This window comes from Wyeomyia smithii, chromosome 3 (assembly GCF_029784165.1).
Source record: "Wyeomyia smithii strain HCP4-BCI-WySm-NY-G18 chromosome 3, ASM2978416v1, whole genome shotgun sequence".
NCBI classification, from domain to species: domain Eukaryota; kingdom Metazoa; phylum Arthropoda; class Insecta; order Diptera; family Culicidae; genus Wyeomyia; species Wyeomyia smithii.
This window is the reverse complement of record NC_073696.1, coordinates 189,556,049-189,580,230: the sequence shown is the minus strand read 5'-3', so window position 1 is coordinate 189,580,230 and position 24,182 is coordinate 189,556,049. Positions and strand designations below refer to the sequence as shown.

At 38.0% G+C, this 24,182-nt stretch overlaps 1 protein-coding gene across 6 annotated transcripts in view; it reads left to right on the top strand.

Moving 5' to 3' along the window:
* Positions 1-24,182, top strand: part of LOC129726723 (limbic system-associated membrane protein-like) — a 113,686-nt gene that overhangs the window by 39,890 nt on the left and 49,614 nt on the right. For 2 of the 6 annotated variants that reach the window (XM_055683747.1, XM_055683743.1), the window contains exons 2-3: positions 1,689-1,779; positions 21,998-22,442. In XM_055683747.1, coding sequence (XP_055539722.1) covers positions 22,382-22,442 — 61 coding nt within the window. In that variant the 5' untranslated portion in view covers positions 1,689-1,779; positions 21,998-22,381. Of the gene's footprint in view, positions 1-1,688; positions 1,780-1,846; positions 2,106-15,093; positions 15,421-21,977; positions 22,443-24,182 lie in introns of those variants that run through there. The other 4 variants (XM_055683746.1, XM_055683750.1, XM_055683744.1 and 1 more) reach the window with 4 other exon arrangements.

Below are 24,182 nucleotides of genomic sequence, written 5' to 3'. Positions count from 1 at the left end.
TACCCGCCATATTCCCCAGCTATTGCGCCGACCAATTATTACTACTAAGGCACATGGTCAAAGACCAACAGTTCTGCTCTGCAAACTTCGAAAAATGGTACTATTTGAGATAGCATCAAAAACCGCCACTTTATTCTTAACAGAAATAACTTAGTGCTCACCTAATGCATAAAGATGTGTATTGAGGTTTACTTATCAGTCGGAGGTGATTTTTCTCTATATTTTCGAGGTGAAAAGCAACTGATTTGGCAAACTCTTTCAATAATCAAATTGAAGTGCCTAATCGAGGACGACTATTTAAATCCTCTTTTTCTTCAGCACCAAGGAAAAGGCTGCAGTTCAGGTTAATTTTTAATGTGGAACGGTATTTCATATACTTCAAAATCGTTAATCAAGTATTAGCAAAAGTTCTGATTAATTTAGGATACAAAAGGGTAAAGTGTATTCTCTTGTTTTTTAAAGTACACTCGAATAGTTTTTTTTTAATTTCGACTTAACGAGTTTATCTTTGAAACCAGTACTATCCCTTTCGACAACAAAAAACATTTCGACCCGATATCACCACATCTTCACAAGATTCTTGCATGCAAAATTGCATTACATGGGAATGAAGGGTATTAAAAATTTCCAAATTCCACGTTATGTAATATACGAATGTTCCGAACTACAAAGAATGATATAACATTGAAACAATCGCACTCGCCTAAATATTTTTAAGGCGCATGTGTTAGCTCAATATATACCGAACAAGACGCTTTGGTATTTTTGAATTATTCCTTTATTATCTTTTCTCCCCTAAGTACTAGCGAAATTCGCTAGCCTGAATCCGACTCTTTCTTCATTATCCATTTATTTTCATTCCAACGAAAGCGGTAACGTTTTTTATATATATATTTTTTTTGCAGCTGCTCTTCACGCTACCAGTGACGAGATAAATGTACATATTCTTTCTTTCTTTCAACGCCGTTGACAGCAGCATTGGCGTCTTGTTCCATCTCATCTCTGCTCGTCTGACGTTGTTGCGGTCCGTTACCAACCCGTCAACTGCTGGCTGTATTCGACTGTCAAAAATCACTCTTCGTTCAAAGCGCAACAAAGCTGTCAGTGTCGGAAGTGGATCGCTACCACTGGCCTACGTTAATGAATTTTGCCAGGAGAAAATCTTGCACATTGAATAGTTATAACTGGCGAAGCGCTACTGTTTACAATGCCATGTACTTGACCGATGAACGTCCGATGAATTTATAGAAAGTAGTATATACAAATTGGTTTGCACGTTATTTCTAGTGGCCGGAGTAAATCAAAACAAATCCCAGCTACTATTTTCTGATTTTGAAACTTGACCTTATGTTTATTCAACCGAAACATACGATTACTGGTTTATTTATCCAGCACCTAAAGGCTGCCAAATTTTCGACGTGTGGAACAGTAACACAAACAAAAAGATTATCGGCTGAAAATTACGGAGAGAAATCTTGCACTCTCATTCTTGTTAGTCGTTTCATCGTGTGTGGTATATATCAAACAAGCTAATCGCATTACCTTTCGGAGTATTCTAACGGAGACCCAATGAGATAATAATCCTTGACGTTCTATCGGAGCAAACATCACATTTTACGCACCAGTCATAAACGATAACTAAATTATAACTCACGCGGATCAACTTTTCTCTTTTCATCCTTTTTCAGATTGGCGACAGTGATAAAGAACAAAGTTACGCCCGTGACCTTGCCAACTTGTTTCCCGGCGAGCGAACCACCGTTGTTACTAGCCCAGCAGGTAACGAACAGGAAAATCCTTTCCGATTGGTCATCACAGGCGTGTGACAGGCGAGTGATGGGACAATAACCTTCCTCCGATCGGGTCCGAGCAAGCTCGCTGTCGTAACTCTCTCGATGGCACTTTTGATACTACGAGTACTCCGAGCTGGTGATGTAAAGAGATAATGGAAAAGAAGAAATGTGACTCAATTACCAGCCATCGCTCGGCAACGGGGCGGATAAAAATGATCGGACATTTATTTTATATTGAATTGGGAAACTGATCGATTGTGCGGCACAGCCTGAATCCAATAACCTAGAAAAATGATGTTATTGACTGCTTCCGTACGTTGAGATGCTCATAAAGCATGAGAAAACACTCAGCTTCCGATGATTCCGTATTCCAAGTGGTTTCCGAAACTAATCCCCAATCATCTGTCCGTTCCCTTTCACTGATACAGAGCTCTAAGAATAGATAATATTGGTAGTTCAATAGTTCAGTTTGCATGTGTATTATGCCACACCAAACTTTTCTTCTCTCCTTCTTCTTATGATCCCTCTGATGAGGTTCCTCTCTGTACAAAATTTCTTGAGTTAACATTTAACCGCCAAATATCCAAAGGGGATTTTAATAATAGATTCATCGCTTCCCCTGACAACGATAGAATTTCTCCATGGCGCCATGCGGCTTACACGTGGTGTACATGAATTCATTGCTCTTACCCGGTCAGGATCTGCCAGCCAGGCGAAGCGGCTGCCTTTTGCCGACGGTCGTTCCGCTTGGCATACCGAGCGCATCCAGAGCCACGGTCTACGGTTTCCACACTGTGCAATAAGTATGTCCGTGAGTATTTGCTGGCAGTTCGCCGCTGTCCACGGGGAAAGCAACCAGCACCCGAATGCGGTCGTTGCTGTGCACGGCCATCGTTTTCGGGACGAGGCCGCAAAGCCAACTTCTCGACCATTGTTCCGGCCTGGTTTGTCTCTTCTGGCATCACCCATATAGGTATGCATAAACCTATTTCAAGTTGAACTCGTCTCATTTCAAAGGCAACCACGGCCAGCTGGTTTTGCATGATAAAAGTGAAATATTTATGTCGACAGGAAACGGCAGCAGCGGCCAGCCATGTGCAGAACGAAAAAGTAACGACGCAAAAGACCCAAACCAGAGCGGCGGGGCTTACTGCCGGGCATGGAAGCTCAAGAATAAAATATTCGGATATAATAAAAAGCTCACATGCGGACAGTTGTTCGTTGTTGTAGAATTCTTCTGGGGGAAGCCACATTTCAGAGAGGGTTTGGGTTTTTTTCCTTGTGCCGGGTTGAATTGAAGGACATGGGCTTCATGTCGCTAAGGGTCCGAGTAAAATCTAGGTTATTGGATATTTCGAAAAATAATAACGATAGCAAGAAATACCTATTTGATGATTGATTAGAGGTTCTTCGCTAAGTAAATCGTAAATCGAGGGATTAGTAATAGAATTATTCAACACCTTGTGCGCATTGTACAAATCGTCATTTAAGGATATGAATAAATTTTGATTTTCGGTGTATCTCTATAAAAATCTGAACAGCAATTTTCTATGAATTCGACATTTCGATCGTTGCTTGTTGCCTTTTTTAAAAGAATTGTTGAAAAAATTAGTTAATTGAACAACATTTTATAATATTTCCTAGGTGAAAAATGGCACTTTAAAATATTACCAACTTCACTTTAACCTCCTTCTTTTGTAATTTATGGTACATGGAACAATGGTTAGATGTTATTTGAATCGCGTAAAATTGGCTTTTTTATACAAATTACTACGCATAATGATCACGTAATAAATAAAAATCAGAAGGGATGTGTGCAAAGCCCGCGATCATGGCTTGACGTAGAACTACAGGAAGCTGTTTGTTACATTAGTTGCATAATTGCCTTCGAGAATGATCGTAGTTGATGAGTTCTCTCTTTTGACGTAGGACTACGTCTCACTTTAGTAAAGTGGCACGCTGTATAAAGTGTGACGAAAATAAGCCCCTTTATGTTACTACCACTGAACGGTTTCTGAACACCAATAAAATGATTAAAAAGTGAAGGTTGCCCCAAACTTGCGTTGCAATAGTTGACACATCTGCTCAATAGCAAATAAATGAAATCTTAGTTGAAATTCAATCACTTTTGGTTTAGTTCTGCAATATTCAACCAATCACCAGTACGCTTTCATAACTGAGAAGTGTGAACGGGCCGGTGTAGACTCGTACAAACATGTCTTGTCAAATACACACAACAGATTCAGAACACAATAATCTATAGGTGATGTTTTTCTCAAACTTTTGTATAATGGCATATCTTTTCAATTGCAAACCAGTAAAAAATATGTACTACAAAATGATAAGAATAGCAGCGGCTAACCAATCACAAGCTAGCTTTCTGTTCGCGATTCATTTTACATTCATGTTTTAATTGGCTCCGCCTTTTTTCAAGTTATGTCATTTCTTCAGTTTACAAGACGCAAAGAGAATTTATTTCGTATTCAATAAAAATGTACGAAACATGAATCTTATTTCGTGTTGGCAAACAGTGAAACTGGACCATCGCAGCAGCAATGCAACAAAGCAGCACAAAGATACATTCTTCTCGTGTCGGATGAAAGCAGATAGTGGGAGGTGCAGCACTCGCAGTCACGCAACAGTTTATTACTCTATTGAGTGTTGCATATCGCAGCTGTGCGGCTTGGGAACAACAATATTCTGTTCATACTGACTTTGACTGGTCACAGGCATGAGTATGAAATTTGAAATGCTATTGTAAATTCGAATTAACTCTCTCATTCAAGACGATACAATAGTTTGAATATAGTGTAATACATTTTCTAAAATAAATTTAGTATTCGTTAAAGGCCGATCAATGCAATTACAAATTTTATTTAGGTATCGCATCATCAGACCGCATACTACGTCTCTCAGGAAGCTTTGCTACACACGGGTGTAAAATAAAAATCAAAAAACGTAAAAGAGGAAAATATGTCCAACTAACGTTTGCGGTAAAAAAAAATGGACTTTTTTCAGATGGTGATGAAAAAAAAACTAAAACAGATAATTAGAGACAGTGGTAATTCGCGGCAAAAAAGTTGAAAATTCGCGGGTGGCAAAATAGAAAATATTCGAATTTCGCGGTAGTTTCGCGGCACCCTTTTTCTTCAGAAAATACTGAATAAAGTGGTTTTTTCTCTGGTGAAACCAAGAAACAACTAGGGGAACTGCTCCATTATTCATCTCAGCCCATATATTCATCTCATACAACATGAAAACACAATTGAAAACAGAAAAAACGCATATTTTCTAACTAAATCGTACTGCTAATCCATGGAATGGATTCTTCTTAGTTCACTTTGGATTTCTCATAAAGTAGAATCCTCGAAAACTCACTTAAAAGCTCTAAATTTGATATAATAGTCAACCATCTGCACTCGAAAACTCATTAAATTCAATCACCTACCTCCGAAGACAAAATCCGCGCATTGTTCTGTACGGCTACAACGGGACTCGTTCAGCAGCCAACCAAAGTTTTTCTCATCACTAGCGGACCATTTTTTATTTTAATCACTTAACAAAATCACTTACTATACTAAGAATACTTTAGTCTTTGAAACGTTCACCTCAAATTTGCAAAAACCAGCTTGAATTAGCAGAAATATATGAGATGAATTTCTACAATTCCTAAATTTCAACTGTATGTATTTTCATCTGTTTTCACTGCCTTGAAGAGAATCAAAAGTTGCCAAATCGGTTACTGTTAATACGTACAAATCATACTGAAAATGTTGAATTATTCCGACATAATTGACATAATTGAACAGCACTGCCGTTGTTACCTAGGTTACCATATTTGCACGTAAACAACTACAGCGGATATCTAGGTAACCTACTACGACAGGCTGCGGCTACGTTCATTCATGATAATGGTGCTTATTACGGGAGTCACTTCACGGTGAAATATATTTCACTCTCACGCTCACTTCACTTTTTTAGACCTATTCCCGATTCCACCTCAAGTGAGGTGACAAAAATCACCTCCGTGGAGTGAGATTGACAGTGAAGTGAAATGAGATTGTTTCCCAGCTCAAAAATTTCTAAATCCCAGAAAGCCGATTTTTTAGTTTATTTTTGGATATCACCAAATCTTGACGTGTTCTGCATTTCTAAGACATTCGGCATCAAAAAAAATGATTTTTTCGGTATCGGAAATTTCCGGAACAAGTTTGCATTTTTTTCATCGGGCAAAAAAAATGAAAATTTGACCGCTTTAAGGCACGGATCAAATTCTGATTCGTTTCGTTACTGAAGAATAAACCCAATATTTATCATAAGATCACAAATCTATCAACTTTAAGACTTATGGCATCTTCGTGGAATCATTTCACCGTTCAAAATCGTGAAATAATTCCACGCGAAACGTCGCTATTTCCGTTTCCACTTCACTCATATGACACTCATGATAACCCAGATTTCACCGCAGATGTCACCTTGCGACGTTTTTCTCACTTACGTGAGTCCCGTAATAGGACTTCATTCACTTCACTCTGATTTCACCGTGAAGTAACTCCCGTAATAAGCACCAATGTGATTCATTCATGATTAACTGTGCACTACAGTGTGATGAATATGGGGGCGTCGTGAGATGAGTAATTGAGCAGTGATTTAAGTTTTGAGATGGATATGGAAGCGTTGTGCAGAATGGTTTGTTTTACAAAATTCAGGATAAATCTAGCTAAGTTTACTAGATATACAATACTGAACGATTCTATAAGAGCACGTAAGCGTATTTTGTTTATTTGTTCAATGATTTCATTAAAATTTGTTGTTTAATCCGTGCATTCTTCGTGAATATCGGCTTAATGAGATGAATAATGGAGCAGTTCCCCTATTTTATTTAATTTAATGGACGGTTATTTAACCGCACAATCCATAATTTCTTTGTATTACTAACTAAAAGTTATATTGTGGTGTCGGTAGGCACGTATTACTCATGTTATACTGACTCACGCTGCGTTCCGTATCTATTTTCCGGAAATCGATGAATATTTAATTGCCAACCGGGAAAATTCCGCGATTCGAATACCTACCAAAATTTTAATACCATTGCATCTTGGATTTTATGGCTGCACTCTCAGGAATTTGATCATGCAGGTCACCAATCGCAAAATTCAATTAGGACTTAGGATTCAATTCAATTAGGATTCAATTAGGATTGGTTGCGTAGAAAACGACCTTCCATTGTCATCTAGGTGCCCATTAATCTTTAGCTTTGTCCTTGTTGCTGGTTGTCATGATTTTCATAGGTTGCAAATCGAAATGTTTCATGATTGTCATAGAATGTTGCTGTTTTTTATTACTTTCGCGGCATTTCGCGGGTTTTTGTGAATTTCGCGGTCGAGGCTAGATTTCGCGGAATTCGCGGCTTCCGCGAAATCGCGATTTACCACTGTCCCTACAGATAATTGACTTGGATATATTTTCCATGGAAGGTAATCATGTTAGCTTCCTCGCAGAAAAATATCACGTCCGTGCGTGCGGCCTTCCGGAACATTCGCCATGGCGGACGAAAACATGCGTGTAGGCATGTTTTTAAGCTCTTTCTTCGTTTTTTTTTTATTATTTCCTTCTCCGTTTTCGCGACAAAACTGTTGAAATAGATCTTGCGCTTCAAGTTTGCCCAGAAATTCTCGATGGGACGCAGCTGGGGGACGTTGGGTGGATTTGCCGACTTCGGTACCACATCGATATTCAGCCGCTCCATCTCCTCCAACGATCGCTTTGAGAACCCTTACTAACACGCAGAGAATCCATCCCCAGGATACCTATAACTTGGTGACGGAATCGTGAAAGGAATCGCAAACACGATCCGGAATCCTAGAGCCATATACAGGGCATTCCTGAGGATTCTTTTTCAGGAATCCTTTTCAAGGATGCTCAGGAATCCAATGTGAGGAATCCTAGAGAATCTATGCGAATCGTATGTGTTCGTCCGGGTAGTAGGCCGACGCCAAATCTGGCCAGAACACCGTGTCTTCGCCCTTATGGTATGTATTTCTTGATGAACGACGCAACTTTCGGCAGGCACTTCGTACTATCAATTTCCTCGTTCACGGCCAGCCCGGAGCGAAAGAAGAACGGCTTTGACATCCCCTTCTCGCTGATTGTCAGCCACAGCAGCACCTTCTTGGGGAACTTGGTGTGTGAAATAAATTCCACCTCGGAGCTCACTTCCTTCGTGAGAGAAGTGAAATACGAAGTACTCTGCCAGTCGTTGCCATCCAGGGTGAGATAGGCCTTGTCATCTATCACCACTGCCACGTCGCGATTCGCCGGGAAAATCAACTTGACCATCTAATTCAAACGCTGTCGCCGCGTCACATAGTGCGTTGAATGGATGGGAACGCGGGATAAAAATCAAAGCAGTCATTTTTTCAATTGGTGTGACACGAAAAATACCGATGAGACCTCCCAGTCCGCACAAATGGCATGTTGGTGACCTTTAAATGAAAATTCATATTCGTACGAAGAATATTCTCTGTAAATGGTCAGGAATGCTGAAAAAGCGTCGAAAAGATGGGGCTAAGAGCCTTATACAAACTTTTGGCAATTGTCACGAAGTGGTTTGTTAGAATGTTCTGCTTTTTCATATTAACAACTTGGCGATGTTTATAGGAGAAACCAGAAACGTCTACTTTATTTGGAATTGTCACCGCGAGTCGTATTTTTATCAATACATGCATGAATATTTTTCGTGACAAAGTTCTAGAATAAAATATTTCATTCGTGACCAACTTCCATCACTAATTTGAATCCTTTTTATTTCGCTGATGGAAATTAGTAATGACTGAATGTGTTCATATGAGTGATAAGTTGGAATTGCGTTAAATGCCAAAATTGTTTTTCAAATACAATTCCATTTTTATGGTGAAAGAATATCGCCTACCCCTCAAATTTTTATGCGCTTTCAGAAAAATTAGGTTTTGAATAATATTCGGAATATTTTAAATATTTCAGGAACACAATAATATTACAGTCATTTTTTTTAATCATACGCCTATGTAACCCCTGTTATATTATTGTTGCAAAATTTATGAACTTTACGGGAAAAATGTATAAATAATATTATGCTATATTTTTACTATATATATTTTTACCGCTTTTAGTAATTATCACCTCCATCTTGATAAACCAAAAAAACTAAGGGAGCTCGTCACCAATTATTTTTGGTGACCTTCATAGAAAAAGATTCATTTCGATAATGATCATAGACTATTTAATGACGATCAATTGATACGGAGACTCTTGCGAGACAATACAAATCGAACGTTGGATGGAGGGAATATGTTATATTGAAATAATGTTTTCTTTGTTATTTGATCGAAAAGAGATAATTTCATAAATTCATGTGACAATGTTAATAAGATATATTTTTTTTTTCAAAAGGTTCACATATTCTAAAACAACATTTGACATATATTTCCTGACAAAAATCACGGTGATCAAACAGTGATATTTGTCGGTCAAAGCTTGATGCTTACTTTTCCTGATATCAGATGATTACCAAAATCACTGTGACAATGCTAATAACTTATAAATTTTTCAAAAGGTCACACCTTCTTTCAAACAAAACTGTTGTTGTATATTTCCTCTCGAAAGTCACAGTGGCTATCTGGGAAAACTATTTCTCTGGATAAAATGCCTTGTGTTCTTCAAATTATCACCGTGACTACTTAATGATAAAAATACCCTTGCTTCAAAAGTAAAGTAATTTGGTCTGTGATTCTTAAAAGAAAACTTGTAAATTCTGTTTCAGTTGTCACAGAGACAACAATTAGAAAAGTTTGTTTTTTAATGAAAACTTTAGTGACTCTTGTGAGAAAATTTACAGAAGTTTTTCTATAAAAAGTAATAGTTACTCAATTACAAAAACTGTTGCCCCATTTTTTTCTAAAACTTTTGGGGGACAATATTGAGACCAAAGCTTTATTTTATTTGTGACTCTCGTGCGGATTGGGCTATAATTTGCTTAATTGGCGAATGTCAAATACGTAATCGCAAAAATGTCTCAAACGTCATTCTATTTTACAAAAGCATGAAATGATAATTTTCCCAGAATTAAATTTATTTCAAAATAGAAGGCTTGAAAACCATTTTCAGATAATTTCTAGGCGATAAAAAAGTGACCTAAACGCCATCACAATTAGTTTTTATCATTATTTTTATTCAATTCCCTTTCAATAATGTTTATATACGGTTTGCTGCTGCAAAACATTTAGACATCATGAATTCAGGAGTCTTTTACGTGTTTTACACATAAATTACGTGTTATACATAAAAATAAGGGACAGATGTACGATGAATTGCTCACTCTTGGTTCCAGAGGTATCATACGAAAACGCGACTTACGGTTGAAAGAGCAAACTTGCGCAATGACAATCACTTCCAAAGTTTGAAGGATATTCCAAATGAGGGGAAAAAGTAAAATTCTGAGAGGTACTTTGAGGTACTTTTTTTGACGATCGATTTGAAATTCAGTGTCTTTTTTCTCTAAGCATAAAGAAGCATGTCCAAAAAGCCTTTAACTTCCAAATACGCTATGTTATGTCCAAGCATGGAAAAGTTCACTCACTAGCAATATTTCATGCAAATGTGTTCTTTGATTTATCAGTTATCGTTCAACTATTTCCACTCGCGTACAAGTTTTCCATAGAAACGCTGCCGATTGTTTTTCGCTTCTAAGAGTTCCGAATACCATAGAAGGAGACTGAATGATTCAAACACGATAGTATTTATTGTATCCAAGTTCACTTGCATTCAAAATTATCGCGAGAAGCTTTGAGATATTATCGCCAGTGATACAAAATTATGAATCCAAATGAACGTTAGATTGCGTTCAATTGTTTGCTTGCCGGAGCAAATAGGTATCATCAATGCTTACGGAAAATGTAGCATGGTGCATTAGCATCTGATACTTGAAATCACCAAGAATCATCGTGGTATATCACGGTGAAAGCACGACGTAGAGTAGCCGAATTACGCCTACAAGCAACCAACATTTGAAAGAATCATTGCGATCGCTTGAGTGCAATCGTTTACGATTTTTTCGTGAAACACCCGCTATATGTTGCTCGCTCCGCCTAAAGCAGGCAATACTGAAACAAAATCATCAAAGAAAGCTACCATATATTTCTTTGCTCTAAGTTGTCGCTTGCAAGCTTGAGAATGTGTAACTTTTAATAGCGATGGTTTGCTAGGATTGAAAGCTTATAAATAGCACGTTCAGAAATGATACCCGAATGATTGTTATGCGATACGAGTTTTTCCATCCTTGGTTATGTCTCAATAGTAACATGTGCAATGTAGTAGTTATATGCCTCTACCGTTGCTATTGGGGTTTTACCTTTAAAAGATTTAGAATATAATAAAAAATTAATCTGAAAACTAAGACAATTTTTCAAAAATAACGTGTCTCTTGAATAGTTGAAACCACTCCACAGTAGATGCGTTTTATAATCGTATGGGTGAATCGTATGGGTTAATAATATCACTACAGTTTGTCTCAAACATGTATAAAACATATCAGCGTATAGAATTGGTTCAATAAGAAATCCACTTTTTTGATTTTTGTCTATGGAACGTTGCACTGTGCGTCATTGCCAGCAGCTCCGAGACCAGTGGACGGGACTACCGCTTCCTGATATGTACGCCCATGTTCTCCAGATATTTTTTCACTGTTTTACCGCATGCACCAACCTCCCGGACAAGTGCACGCAGCGATTTAGCCACTTTTCCCTCGGTCTTTCTCTTCAGCATCCTTTGAAGCTTCTTGTCGCTCAGGAACGTTAGCCGTCCGAAACCGGGCTTTCTTTCGATGCTCTGATCGTTGTCCAATAGTGTCAAGATATTGTAGATGCCGAAGCGGGCATACCCGGCGTCCACAAAGTGCCGCACGATGTCAGTTTTTGACGCGGCGGGGTACCGTTCTTTGAACGCGCACACTTCTGAACGCTGTAGCTTCAATTTTTTCGCCATCACAGTTAGAGTTTGACTGATAGAACTGTCAATTTATTTTTGCTAACTCATGGGTTACTATGATTGATGATGCATGGGTAGTTTCGTCAATGCGATTAAATGTAAACCCATGAAAAATCGGCAATTTTTGTCCATTTTTTTACCAAAAACGTTAATTTCGGATGCTAATAAGTCGGTTAGTATTCAATGGATATCCTTCGTTCCTGCAGCAATCGATTGGATCTATGCATCTGCCCAAGTGCGAAAATTAAAGTTTGATTATTCAAAATATTGTATTTAAGAAAAGTTTCAAGTCTTTCTGAAATGCTCATTTCGCTCGATGGTCGACATAATTATAGACCTGATTTGCATACAGCACTCTTCGGTCAATCTAAGAACCTGTCGTTGCTCAGACTAGTCATTTTATTAGTAGTTGGCGACTAGGACGATCCTAATTAAGTAGCAGCGGGTAGAAGCAGTAGCAACAGCAGAATGCAGCAGTGGTAGCGAGTACCAGCAGCGGCGATAAGTACCAACAGCGATAGCTGCAGCGAGCATCAGGAGCGGTAGCAGCGTCAGCGGTTGGTGCAGCGGCACTTCCTCTATTGGAAAGCTGCCGTATTTTGACAACACACAAACGTTTTGTAATGCTGGAAATTTTCAGAGTGAACACAGCTTTCTACTGTGTTGTATTAAGAATACCTTATTACCAGTGCCAGGGATAGCTCAGAGATGCGATCACCATCATATCCGATGGTAAATCAAAATCAAACTGTCCTTTTGAGGACAAATTAATATTTCTTGTTGTTCTTTCAGAACGAACTGAATTTTCTTTTTCTGAAGTAACATTCCATACAGCAGCGTAATGAAATATTGCGTAACTAACTGCCGCATCTACTGTTATCTGCACCCAAACGACACTAAAACGCATAATCTATCACTAAATACTGTACTATTGTAAATGGTCAGGCCTGGTTGAAACGCTAATTTCGATTGATCTAATTGGTCGTTTGGTGCTCGCTTTCCCTAACACGGCCGACAGAATGATACACCTTGTTAACCGGAAGTGCACTTTTTGGTCAAAACGAGAACCTGTTTCTGCTCAAATTAGGCATTTGACTAGTAGATGGCGACTAGGACGGCCCTAACTAGCAACAGCAGCAGCGGTAACGTTTACATCAAAAACTTTTTTCGGGTAATGATGAAAAAACTAAACCAGATAACTGAGTTTGATAAATTTCCCATGAAAGGTTATTCTACGGCCTTGCGAACAGCCTTCCGGCCGTTAACTGGAACATTCGCCATGGTGGACGAGTTTGAATATTTGAGTTTTTTCTTTGTTTTATCTATCAATTCCTCCTCAGTTTCCCCAACTAATTGGTTGGAGTAGATCTTACGCTTCAGATTTGCCCAAAAATTCTCGATGGGACACAGCTGGGGGAAGTTTTGCGGGTTCGCCAACTTGGTTACTTACTTTACTTTTATGGCGACAGATCGTTGAGATGCTTCAGACCGTCAAACGTCACAAACGCGTCGCACGTAACATTCTAATTAGTTTTGTTGGAAAACCATGTTCTTGCATCATTAGTCATAGCTCGTTGCGTTTCACTATAACGTACGCCACCTTAAAATCAATGAACAACAATGATTCTCCCACTCGCAAACCGCATTAGTATTCTACAATAAAGACTTCGTGCAACGGCCTCAGTCCCTAGAACAGGATAAAGAAGAGAATTTCATAAGCGGAATTGAGGAGCGTAATACTTCGATAATTGCTACAGTCGAGTCTGTGTCCCTTCTTGTAGATAGGGCTGACTTAGTTATCACATCGATATTCCATCTCTTTCCATCTCTTCGCCGTGAAAATCGTCTTGACCATCTTATTCTGCTGCTGCCGCTGCGTCATTAAAAAAAAGTTGTTCTACGAATATCGCTTAAAAGTATTGCTCAAAAGTTTCGTCTTCTCGAAAAAATCCTCCATGCAAAATTTTAGCTCAACGGGACTATGAGAACACGTGCCTCAGAGAGGTCAAAGTTCCACGAAATACATCGGCAGGCTAATCTAAAAACAAAGAGATCTAAACTACTAAATGGAATCATCTCTATTGAGTCTTTCGCTAATGGATTTTGTTCCCGTGCCCTGCACAGGGCGCAACCTAATTTAAGAATACTGAAAATTTTCAAATAAATAACCTAATAGAAAGCAACGAGGATTAGGTAAAAAAAACAAAGCTTCGAAATTCACTACAGAATACAAGAGACAGAACGGAAAAGTTGGGGACAAGATGGGCTCAGAATTCGAGACGGCTCACTTTGCTTCTTCACAGACGGTTCTATAATGAACGATTCCATGGGAACAAGATTCACATGGCCTGGAAGTAATAAATTTCTCCCCATGGGGAGGGAATTGACCAACAGTATTCCAGGCGGAAAATACAAGATAATATAATGCGCTAATTACGATATGCAAATATTTGCATTTTCTGCGATAGTCAGGCCCTAAATTCTCTTTTTGACGTTGACTAACGTCTATATCGAAGTTAGGCCCCTGAATTTAAAAATCTAGTAATTCAACCAGGGAAAACCAGAGAAAAGTGGTCAGGTTTTGAGCGCTTATTTTGCAGTCATCTATAATCAGGTTTTCGAGGTTTTGGCATCAATCGATCAGAAATTCTTTTACGGTTAAATTTATGTAACAAAAACAAACTATTGTTTGAGATACACTATTGAAAAATTGGTAATTAATATCGATTGTCTAAATCATACCGCGCAGCCAATCACTACCTCTCTTCCCAAGCACAGTCGACACTAACGGATACAATCGATCTGACTTTGTTGTTATTGTTGTTGTCACTTTCTGTTTCCGATGTTTATGCTGCTGCTTAACGGAAAAAACCTTGCAAATATGCATCTTTTTGTTGGTGTTAATTTTACGACAGCGGCCGGCGCCCCATCATTCTGATTCCAAAACCGCACCAGTGACATGCGGACGCTAGGTGATAGCAGCTGAAAGGAGGAAATACAAAATAGTACCGGTCATCTCGTGCCGGTTTCACCCGTAATGCTGGTGGCTTTAGTAGTAAATGGCTACTGCAAAACACTTAAATGGCTGGAATTCTGGACGGACTAACCAGGAAACTATAATCGGCAACTGGCACCTTTTGGTGCCTCGAAATTTTGGTACAGAAGCGGCTAATTGAATTTTCTGTTTCACCAAACGCTGCTGCTAGCGGAAAAAAACCTTGCAAAAAGGCATGTTTGTGTTGGTGTTAATATTACGACAGCGGCCGGCGCAGCTTTCAAGAAACATTTGTCTCTGCCATTCCATCATCTATGTAGCCCATCCCTCTTTCTATTTATCTGACGAAGCCTTGGTATAAAACGTATCGTTCGAACATTTCACCCCATCAGTTTCATTATTAAACCGTACCGGATACATACGGACGCTCGGTGTTAGCAGCTAAAAGGAGGAAAAACAAAATAGTACTGGTCATCTCGTGCCGGTTTGACCCGTGATGCTGGTGGCTACTGCAAAGTACTAAAATGGCTGGAATTCTGGACGGAAACCAGTAAACAAGAAATCGGCAACTGGCACCTTTTGGTGCCTCGCAGTTTTATAATAGAAGCGGTTAGTTGAATTTTATGTTTTACAATTGCTGTTGCTAGCGGAAAAAAAACCTTGCAAAAATGCATGTTCATGTTGATGTTAATTTCACGACAGCGCCAGGATGTTAGCAGCTGAAAGGAGGAAAGACAAAATAGTACCGGTCATCTCGTGCCGGTTTCACCCGTTATGCTGGTGGCTGTTAGTAATAAATGGCTACTGCAAAATACTAAAATGGCTGGAATTCTGGACGAGAATAATCGGAAACTGGTACCTTTTGGAGCCTCGAAATTTTGTTACAGAAGTTTTGTAAAAGAAGCGTTGCAATTCCCTCTACTATTTGCTTCAATGGAATTTTTTTTTTTTTTAAGAATACGGTAGTCAACTTCATGCGGTCGTGTCTTGAATACCACCCTCCTACTTTTTCCACTATAAACTAGTGTGGGAATTTATCCGATCGCTCGGACAGCTGGTTAAAAAAAAACAGGTCAATTTATACTGGGTTCCTGATCCCTGAGGCATCAAATTAAATGAGGAAGCATACTAACTAGCCAGAAAAGGGTAATCCATTAAATTTGTTGGTTCGGAACCTTTTTGTGGAGTCTCACCGAGCACTTTAAAAGCTGAACTCGGTGAATGGGAAAAGAAACCATCAAAGCAAACTAGGAAATCAAAGGTGGATTACGACAGTCGAGAAAAAATCATAGAGCCGAATCGCGAGAAGAGCTTTGTTCTTCTTAGGCTCAATAAGAAAAACCTGAGGACATTCACTGGTATAATCACAGGGCACTGTCCGAGCAAGTATCATCTCAAGAAGCTAGGCGAAAAGAATAATAAATGTCGCCTGTGGGCATCGAAACTAACTGTGATAAATGTGCAATGTATTAAGGAAATCAACTCGCCGAATAGTGATGAACCTGCTCGTACTCACTTAGAGTAAATTGGGGCATACCACAATAGATTAAAAAATGGTCGCAGTGGTTCAGTCTCCTACAAAGGGAAAAAATGCACAGTATAATCAAGTTATAGTGAACATCAAACTAATATGTATCCGTAGTAAATCATTCACAAACGTCTTCTCAAAAGCCGATAAAGGCAATTATAAATTTCATTCAGATATCGCATGAATGCGTCATGATCAGACCGCATGCGATATTCCCGCCGCTAATATAATCCTTAGTCTTGTCTGGTTTTTCAACTATAGTAGTATCCATTTGAAGATGCTTCTTTCAGACCTACGTTATAAGTGGCCCTGCCTTTTTTCAGGTTACTTCATTTTCATAGTATCGCAATATGCAAAGAGATTTCATTACGTATGAAATGCGAATATACAAAAAATGAATATGATTTTATGTTGGCAAACAGAGATTGAGGGTCCTCAAAGCAGCATAATAATTTTTTCGGGTTCAAAAACTCCTACATACAATTTTTCACTTTTGAACAGTAAGCTGAGCGGCGTTTTTGTTATACACGTTTCAGCACAAAATCACTTAAATAAGGTGAAATGGGGAGAATATACCATTTCTAGGGCCGGGTACTAAATGGAACCATCTCTATTGAGTCTTCCGCTAATGTATTCGTGGATTTTGTTCATTTTTGCACAAAAAATTCAGTGGCAATCGAAGCTACGACATAGTCAACCTAAAAACATGAAAATATAGGGTGAAAAAGGGCAAAATATACTCTTTCCCGTGCCCTGCACAGGACGAAACCATCACCAATCGATTTGTTGACCAATTTAACATAAGAAATGCTGTATTTCAGGTTGCCAACTCAGCGGCATTTATCTAGTGGGATTTTGAATCCATTTTTTTCCCAGTGTGCATTGGTTGTACATTAAAACTGTCTGATAATGAATTGTAGGAAACTAATAGAGCTTCACAAAAAAATTACACAACGAAAAAATTTCTTTCGGTAAAAAAAAATTTAAAATATTAAATTCAAATTTATAAAAAAGAATGGATTCTTTTATTATTTTCTTTTAAGAAACGTCAAGGTATAATGCAACTGTTGATAAAAAGTCTATGGTGGAAAAATGAAACATAAATTTTTCATCGAAGGTGTTCTTAAAAAAATATTAAATTTCGACATTTTTTATATATCAATAAATTTTAACAATTGAAATAGGTACTTGACGTTTTGACGTAGAACTAAGACTCTCAGGAAGTTCGGCTACATAGGAATGTAAAATGCTAATCTAAAACCACAAAAAGGGAAAAATATGTCCAATTACAAATTCCAATAAATCGGTTAGTTTTTGATGAATTACCTTTGTTCTTACAGCAATTGATTGGGAAACCTTCTAAGATTATTCCCAAATGCGGAAAATTGTGATTTTCTTATTCAAACAATTGTACTATTAAAAATTGAAAAACGGTCGACAGAATTATAAACTTATTATTAGAATTATAATGTGCTATTTAGCCTATATAAGAGCCTGTTTCAGCCAAAACTGCTCAGGTCATATTAGTTCTAGACAGCGACAACAGCAGTCCTCACTTAGCAGATCAGCAGCAGTGCAGTGAATACCAATGGCAGCGGATAACGGTCACAGCTGTGGCATGGCGACGGATAGCGCAGCAGTTGCAGTGGGTCTCAGCATCGATAGTAGCTGGGCCAGCTGATGCAGTGGGGCACTTCCTTTAATGCTGTCTCTGTGCGATAGCGAGGACTCGTAAATGCATCCAATGAAAAATTACCTAATTTTGACAACACACCAACGTTCTTGAGAGCTGACGTTCAAAATATTTGGGCCGTCTAGTTTTGAGTGTTAATCGGCATCAAGAAATGATCGGCATCTTGTCCGATATTGAATTAAACAGCAAATCGTTCTTTTCAGGATGAAATAAACACCTGAGTTAATATTTACTCTAAAACTAATTTACATCTTCAAATTTATAACAGTTTAAAATTTGACTTCATCTACATGTCTCAGAACGTACTGAAACATCTTTCCCTTCAGTTATAAGCACAACACCCGAACAGCTTTTATTATCTGCATAAAAATTTTGTTATCGAATAATCAAAGCTTAACAATTGTAAAGCCTAATATGACAAGCAACTATATTAATGAAAATGGTCAATTCTCGTTGAAACGCAAATTTCGATTGATCTGATTGGCCGTTATATGATTGCTTTCCCAAGCACGATCGACAGGATTATAGACCTAGTAATTCGGAATGTACTATTTGGTCTATATAAGAACCTATTTCAGCCGAAAGTGCTCAATATTAGTTCTAGGCAGCAAATAGCATCAGCAGCAGTAGTGGTATCAGCAGCGATATTTGGGCCAGCTGGTGCTGCCTTTGTGCAGTAGCGAACAGCCTCAGTAGTAGGTACATTAGCCGGCACTTTTCATTAGAAAGTTGCCGTATTTTGACAACACACAAACGTTTTTGAATGCTGAGTTTCAAAGTATATGGGCCGTCAAATTTTCAGTGTAAAAACAGCTTTCAACTGTGTTATCAGAAAAATGCCTAAATCACCTCTGTCGGAGTAGCACACAGATGCAATCAACATTAAATCTCATATGTAATTGAACAACAACATCCCTTATCAGGACAACAAACATATTATGGAAGATTTAATATTTTCTCGTTTTGCGTTGGAATTAAAAGTAAATTGTTGTTTTAATCTGCATGCACTGTTATTTTAATCTGCATGACTGTTGAAACTTGTTTGTGTTATATAGGGTTTGTTTCATTCCTGTTCAGTGTTGTAAATGCAAACTAAAATTCGGTAGCACTTCAGTTCCTCTTTTGCACAAAATTTCAAACATATTCAATACAAGTTTTGCAACAAACAACCTTATGTAGTTCTACGTCAACCTTACAGCCGTGGCTTTGTATACAACCCTTGTGATTTTTCAATTTCAACATTGTTCCATTGTTCCAAAATTCCAATGATGCAATATGATTTAAATAGTAACTTCAAATCATTAGGCTCTCAGCGACTCACTGTTTCAATAAATCCGTTTTTGATATATTTCAATGTTAAGTTTCAAAAATATCAGTTCTTTATGAAATACGCGAGGTTCTCCAGCAACATATATAGATTTATTGAACAGATCTTTAATTGACAAAGAGGCACAGACTAGCAGTAGTCTCTTGTTTAAATAATAATTGAAAATGCTTCAAATTTGGATTTCAATAATTATCCGCTTTCCTAGAATAGCACACTTATATTTCATTTTTACATACAACTGAACAATGGATAATCACATATTCTCTAATGCATAAATTAGGTCTTCGAACCTTTTTAGAACTATAACTAGAACTTTGGAACAGAAACTAGACCATTAACTTGAAAGAAACTTTTATTGTTTCAATTCGATCAAATTAAACGGTCTAAGACGTCCTTAACGAGTTTATAAATATGATAAGCAATTTTGATGCTATCTACAATCCACGTGGAGTGTTTAAGAGGAGGCGGATTAATGAACTTCCACGAAAGCTGCTTTACGGTACGTGAAATATTTGTAAAAGATGTCACGCTTGCCAGTAAGGCCAAGCAACCTTTCTCTAGGTGCATTCAAAAAAGGTTATCTTTATTTCTTTGTGTGAAAAAAGGTATCACTATGACATTCCCGTTGTTTACGCAAAGAAACATAAAATGTAATTTTGTTTCTATGTTCGCATGAGAGAAAAGAATAATTACATACCTTTAAAAAATGTACGGTTAGAATCGATTTTCAATACATGCTATTTACGTTTTGGTCAGTAAAGCTCAAGGGAAACTGTTCCTAGTACTTCCTACTGACATGTAGCATAGTAACGCCAGCCCCTCAATTTCTTCAAAGTATGTGTCCAATTGGCTGCCTAATTTCTGCCCATTTTAAATTCTTCAGTTCAATCGTAGTTACACCCTTTTGCTTCAGTATGCGCTCCACAATTGACCAGTATTCCTAAGTTATTTTAAGAAACTTCGACTTCTTTCTGATTTTACATTCTCTCTGGGTACTCTTCCGATCAACCGAGGTATAAAATTCCTGCCCAAGAATTTGATCGAAAGCATTTACGCCGGGCACAATCTGGTCCCTAAAACTTCTTTACCCAACCCTCTTCTTCGCTTTTTGGACGTAAGATTGCGAAACATGTACCTTTTTCGCTGCCTCCTCCCACGACAACTGCTGGTTCCGCTCGAAAAGATATATTGCCTTCACATGTGGATTATAATCTACTGGTTTTATCGTTCTGCCATTTCCGAATTGCTGGACGATGGTCAATCTTTCCCCAAATCGTTGCGGAACATCGCACAACATGAATTTCAGACATTTCAAAAGTTTTACTAAATATGGAGCGCACTTTCTCTTTCGTTTCTAGAGCGAAATTTCGAGAAAAAAGTGTTCAACTGATGTGTTTATGTGAAATGAGAGGCAATTATCCAAATCAAGCAACAAAAAGATAGAAACTTATAACTCAGTGAGCTCATTCTAATATTTTGACCGGCCTTATTGTTTCCACGCGTGCATTGCATTGTCACGAATGTTCAAACATATATCCATTACTCGGCTACTTAAACGGTTTCCCATCTATCTTATTACCAACACCACGAATATATCCTCCACCACCTATCGTGTTTTTGTTTAGATAAAGTTTATGGATGGTAGATAATGTCTCCAACCTTGTCGCTTCTGATGTTAAAAGTTCTAATAGCCTCTCGGTTGGCCTCGACAATGTTTTCCACCAACCCAAGAAATATATGAGATTTCATGATAACGGTGCGTCTTCCTCGTACAATTGCACTTCGAACTGCCCCATTTCCAGTGCAGTAAGTTTTATTGCTTCTTTGCTTACAACCTAACCATCGTTACGTTTTGATTCTTCATTAAAATCGGCTTAATCAGTTGCATCTGAAAATAGTACTCAAGCATTACTTGCCAGTGCCACATCTTATTTCGCTTGACTAAGTTGTAGGCCGCCTTGAAATCTTCTAACAAATGATAAGTCTGTAGGTTCTACTACCGAAACATACATACACAGCATCTGTCCAGAGTAGACATTTGATTTAGCAAGTCATGAAACCTGTAAAATTAGAAATGCGTTTACTTTTGATCACATTGTCAGTCAAACTCAAAGCAAGAAATCACTGTGCATTTGCTTCCATTCTCCTTCGATTAGATCTGAGTTGCAAAGTATTAGGCACTAATGAATTGAATGTCTATGCTAGTTCTTCCATAGTTGGTAGTTGTATAGCGTGCCCGATAGCATCGTTAGGTGCATAGAAATCGTATCCTGGATTATTTGTGGGCAGAAATGGAAACGGAATACTGAGACGTAGCATATGCAAACGAGGAAACATTTGATGGGTAATTCGTCATCCATGACTGCAATGCATTGTGTTTAGAATGGGCAAAAATAAGCCTTCTCCCAGCTCGCACCAGTTTTCTTCCCCAATAACTGTCACCCCACCGGAAACGGAAGCATCTCATTTGAATTATGTAATATATTTGTTGCCATTGCTGTGTCTGTCGTTGGCACCGCAGCCACAGCAGGGAAAGCAGCATCGATAGCATCGTAGGCGTTCCGCTAGTGAACCGAACTGGGACACCTCTGCTGGCACCATCGTTCATTTGTCAACAGAACCCTTTACTATCCCGCAGGAGCGCTCAGTGTTGCCTCTTCGAAACTGTGAGCTGTGAGTTGTTTATCCTGGCGAGCACATGCACACTTAATTGAAATAATTCCAACAGCTCCGCGAATGCCCTAGCAGTGCCCAAGTACGTGAGTGAATTTAATTACAAAAATGTCATTGCGAAAACGTACTCAAATTAGTGCACGAGCCGCAGAGGAAAGCATATCGGCTCGAAAGGCGGTTGGTGGTGAATGAAAGCTTGTGCTGCGTAGTATAAAAGTGAAAATAAAAAAAAATCGCCAGCCTGCGTTCATTGGTGCGCGAAATGGTGACTCAGTGGCAGTGGTGGCAAATTACCAGCAAAACTCAACGTAATACAGCCTAACGGTAAACAGTGCAGTGCCGTTCCACTATGAACACCAAGCTGAAACTAATTGCATCGTTGATTAACTTCCTCGTCATCGCTTTGGCAGGTAAGTACAATTAACCGTCTGGTGCGCTAGCAGCGAAGCAGTAGAACGATACAAATCCTGACGCTTCAATGCGACTAGGTTTGCAATCTCCCAGCACCAGCATTTTTAATGAAAAATGAAAGCTGCTATACTGGCAGAAATCACAATGAGATTAACCGCGAAGAGAGAGTTTGTGTTGCCACATAGCATCAAAAGATTACTTAATCCGATTTAGCCACAGGCTGTAATTATAGCTGTCCTTAGTGTTGCGAATATAACTAATATTTCGCGTTCGTCAAGAGAGAATGTAAAGTATATAAATTAATTGATTGATGTATCAGCAGACTGAACATGGTATTCTCTTTCTAACCAAAGTAAATTGAATGGTGAGAGTAAAATAATACGAATAGTTTCCATTGAATTCAGACGAAAACGAGTTATGTCGTCAATATAAAAGCTACAGAATACGTGAATAACACCATTTAGTAGAAATAGAGGTAATTTTGAAGACATGGTAGAAACTAAAACTGCTGAATTTTTAAATGTTTTATATATTATTATTGTATTCAAACAAGAAAACCAAATCTCGGATATATTGACATTTTCGGTGAAGTTGAAAAGTTCTGATGATGATTAAAGGTTATCGAATAAAAATAAATATGTATCGCGATGAATTTTCAACCGTAAACGGTCAACGGTAGACCTACGTTGGGAAAATTCGATTAATTTTACCTTAGCAGGTCGTTTTCGACCCTCATTTGTTTTGTATGGTTACTAGGCTGTCCCAAAAAAAATCGATGTTGAAAAAGTCAAGGTGCTCAGCCCTAAATTGGAAGATAATGTTATTTATAGCATTTTGTAGAACTTTCTTAAAACTCGTTTTCAGGTTGCCCAAACGTGATTTATGAAAAAATGACTTTTTCAAGCTACAAAACCACTCTTTTGCACTTTTTTCAAATCTGTTCGATTCCTAAATTTTTACATATGTTTTTTTTTATTTTTGTGGGGTTGTTTTTGAATATTTTGCATGGTTTGGTTCAGCATCGCGTTCAATTATTTGACTCACAGAGCCCATTGAACATCACAAAAAAGTGGATTTTCTTTATAATTTTCAGATAAAACCCTTCAAAACACATATAAATTCTTTTTTGAATCAGAACTAAAAATTTTACTGCAAAGCGGAATTCAAGACGAAAATTTACATGAAAAAAGATCCTTGATATCTTATCGAGGGGCTGAGATATTTGCGTTTTTACATGTAATGGAAAATTATGCAAGCTGAATATCTCCATCGCACAATGTTTTATTTCACCGTTTGTGCGTATAATTTCCTAAATAGTGATTCAAATGTTGATAATAGCCGTGAGGTTTGTTCGAAAAAGTTTCAGGATATTCAAAAATGCATCTTTTAATGTAGAAAGATGGGTGATCAATCCACCAACGAGTGAGATAAAAAAATTACTTTTTAATCAGAATAAGATAGACACAAGGTGTCTTCGACAAAGTTTTAGGTTATCTTAAAACAAGAAACTTTACCGAAGACTTCATGTTTCTATCTCTTACATATTACGAGCAACATTGAGTTTTCTATTAAAAGGCCCAAAAAAATCTTAATTTTCGCCCTAACTTTATTCGCAGATTTTTCCGAATTTTCAAACCTTCTACTAAGTTATCAGCCATCTAAAAATGCATTTGTTTCCTGAACATTGTTATTTTTTATCGTCCAAAATAAAACAGTTATTTAACATACTTGTTAAAATG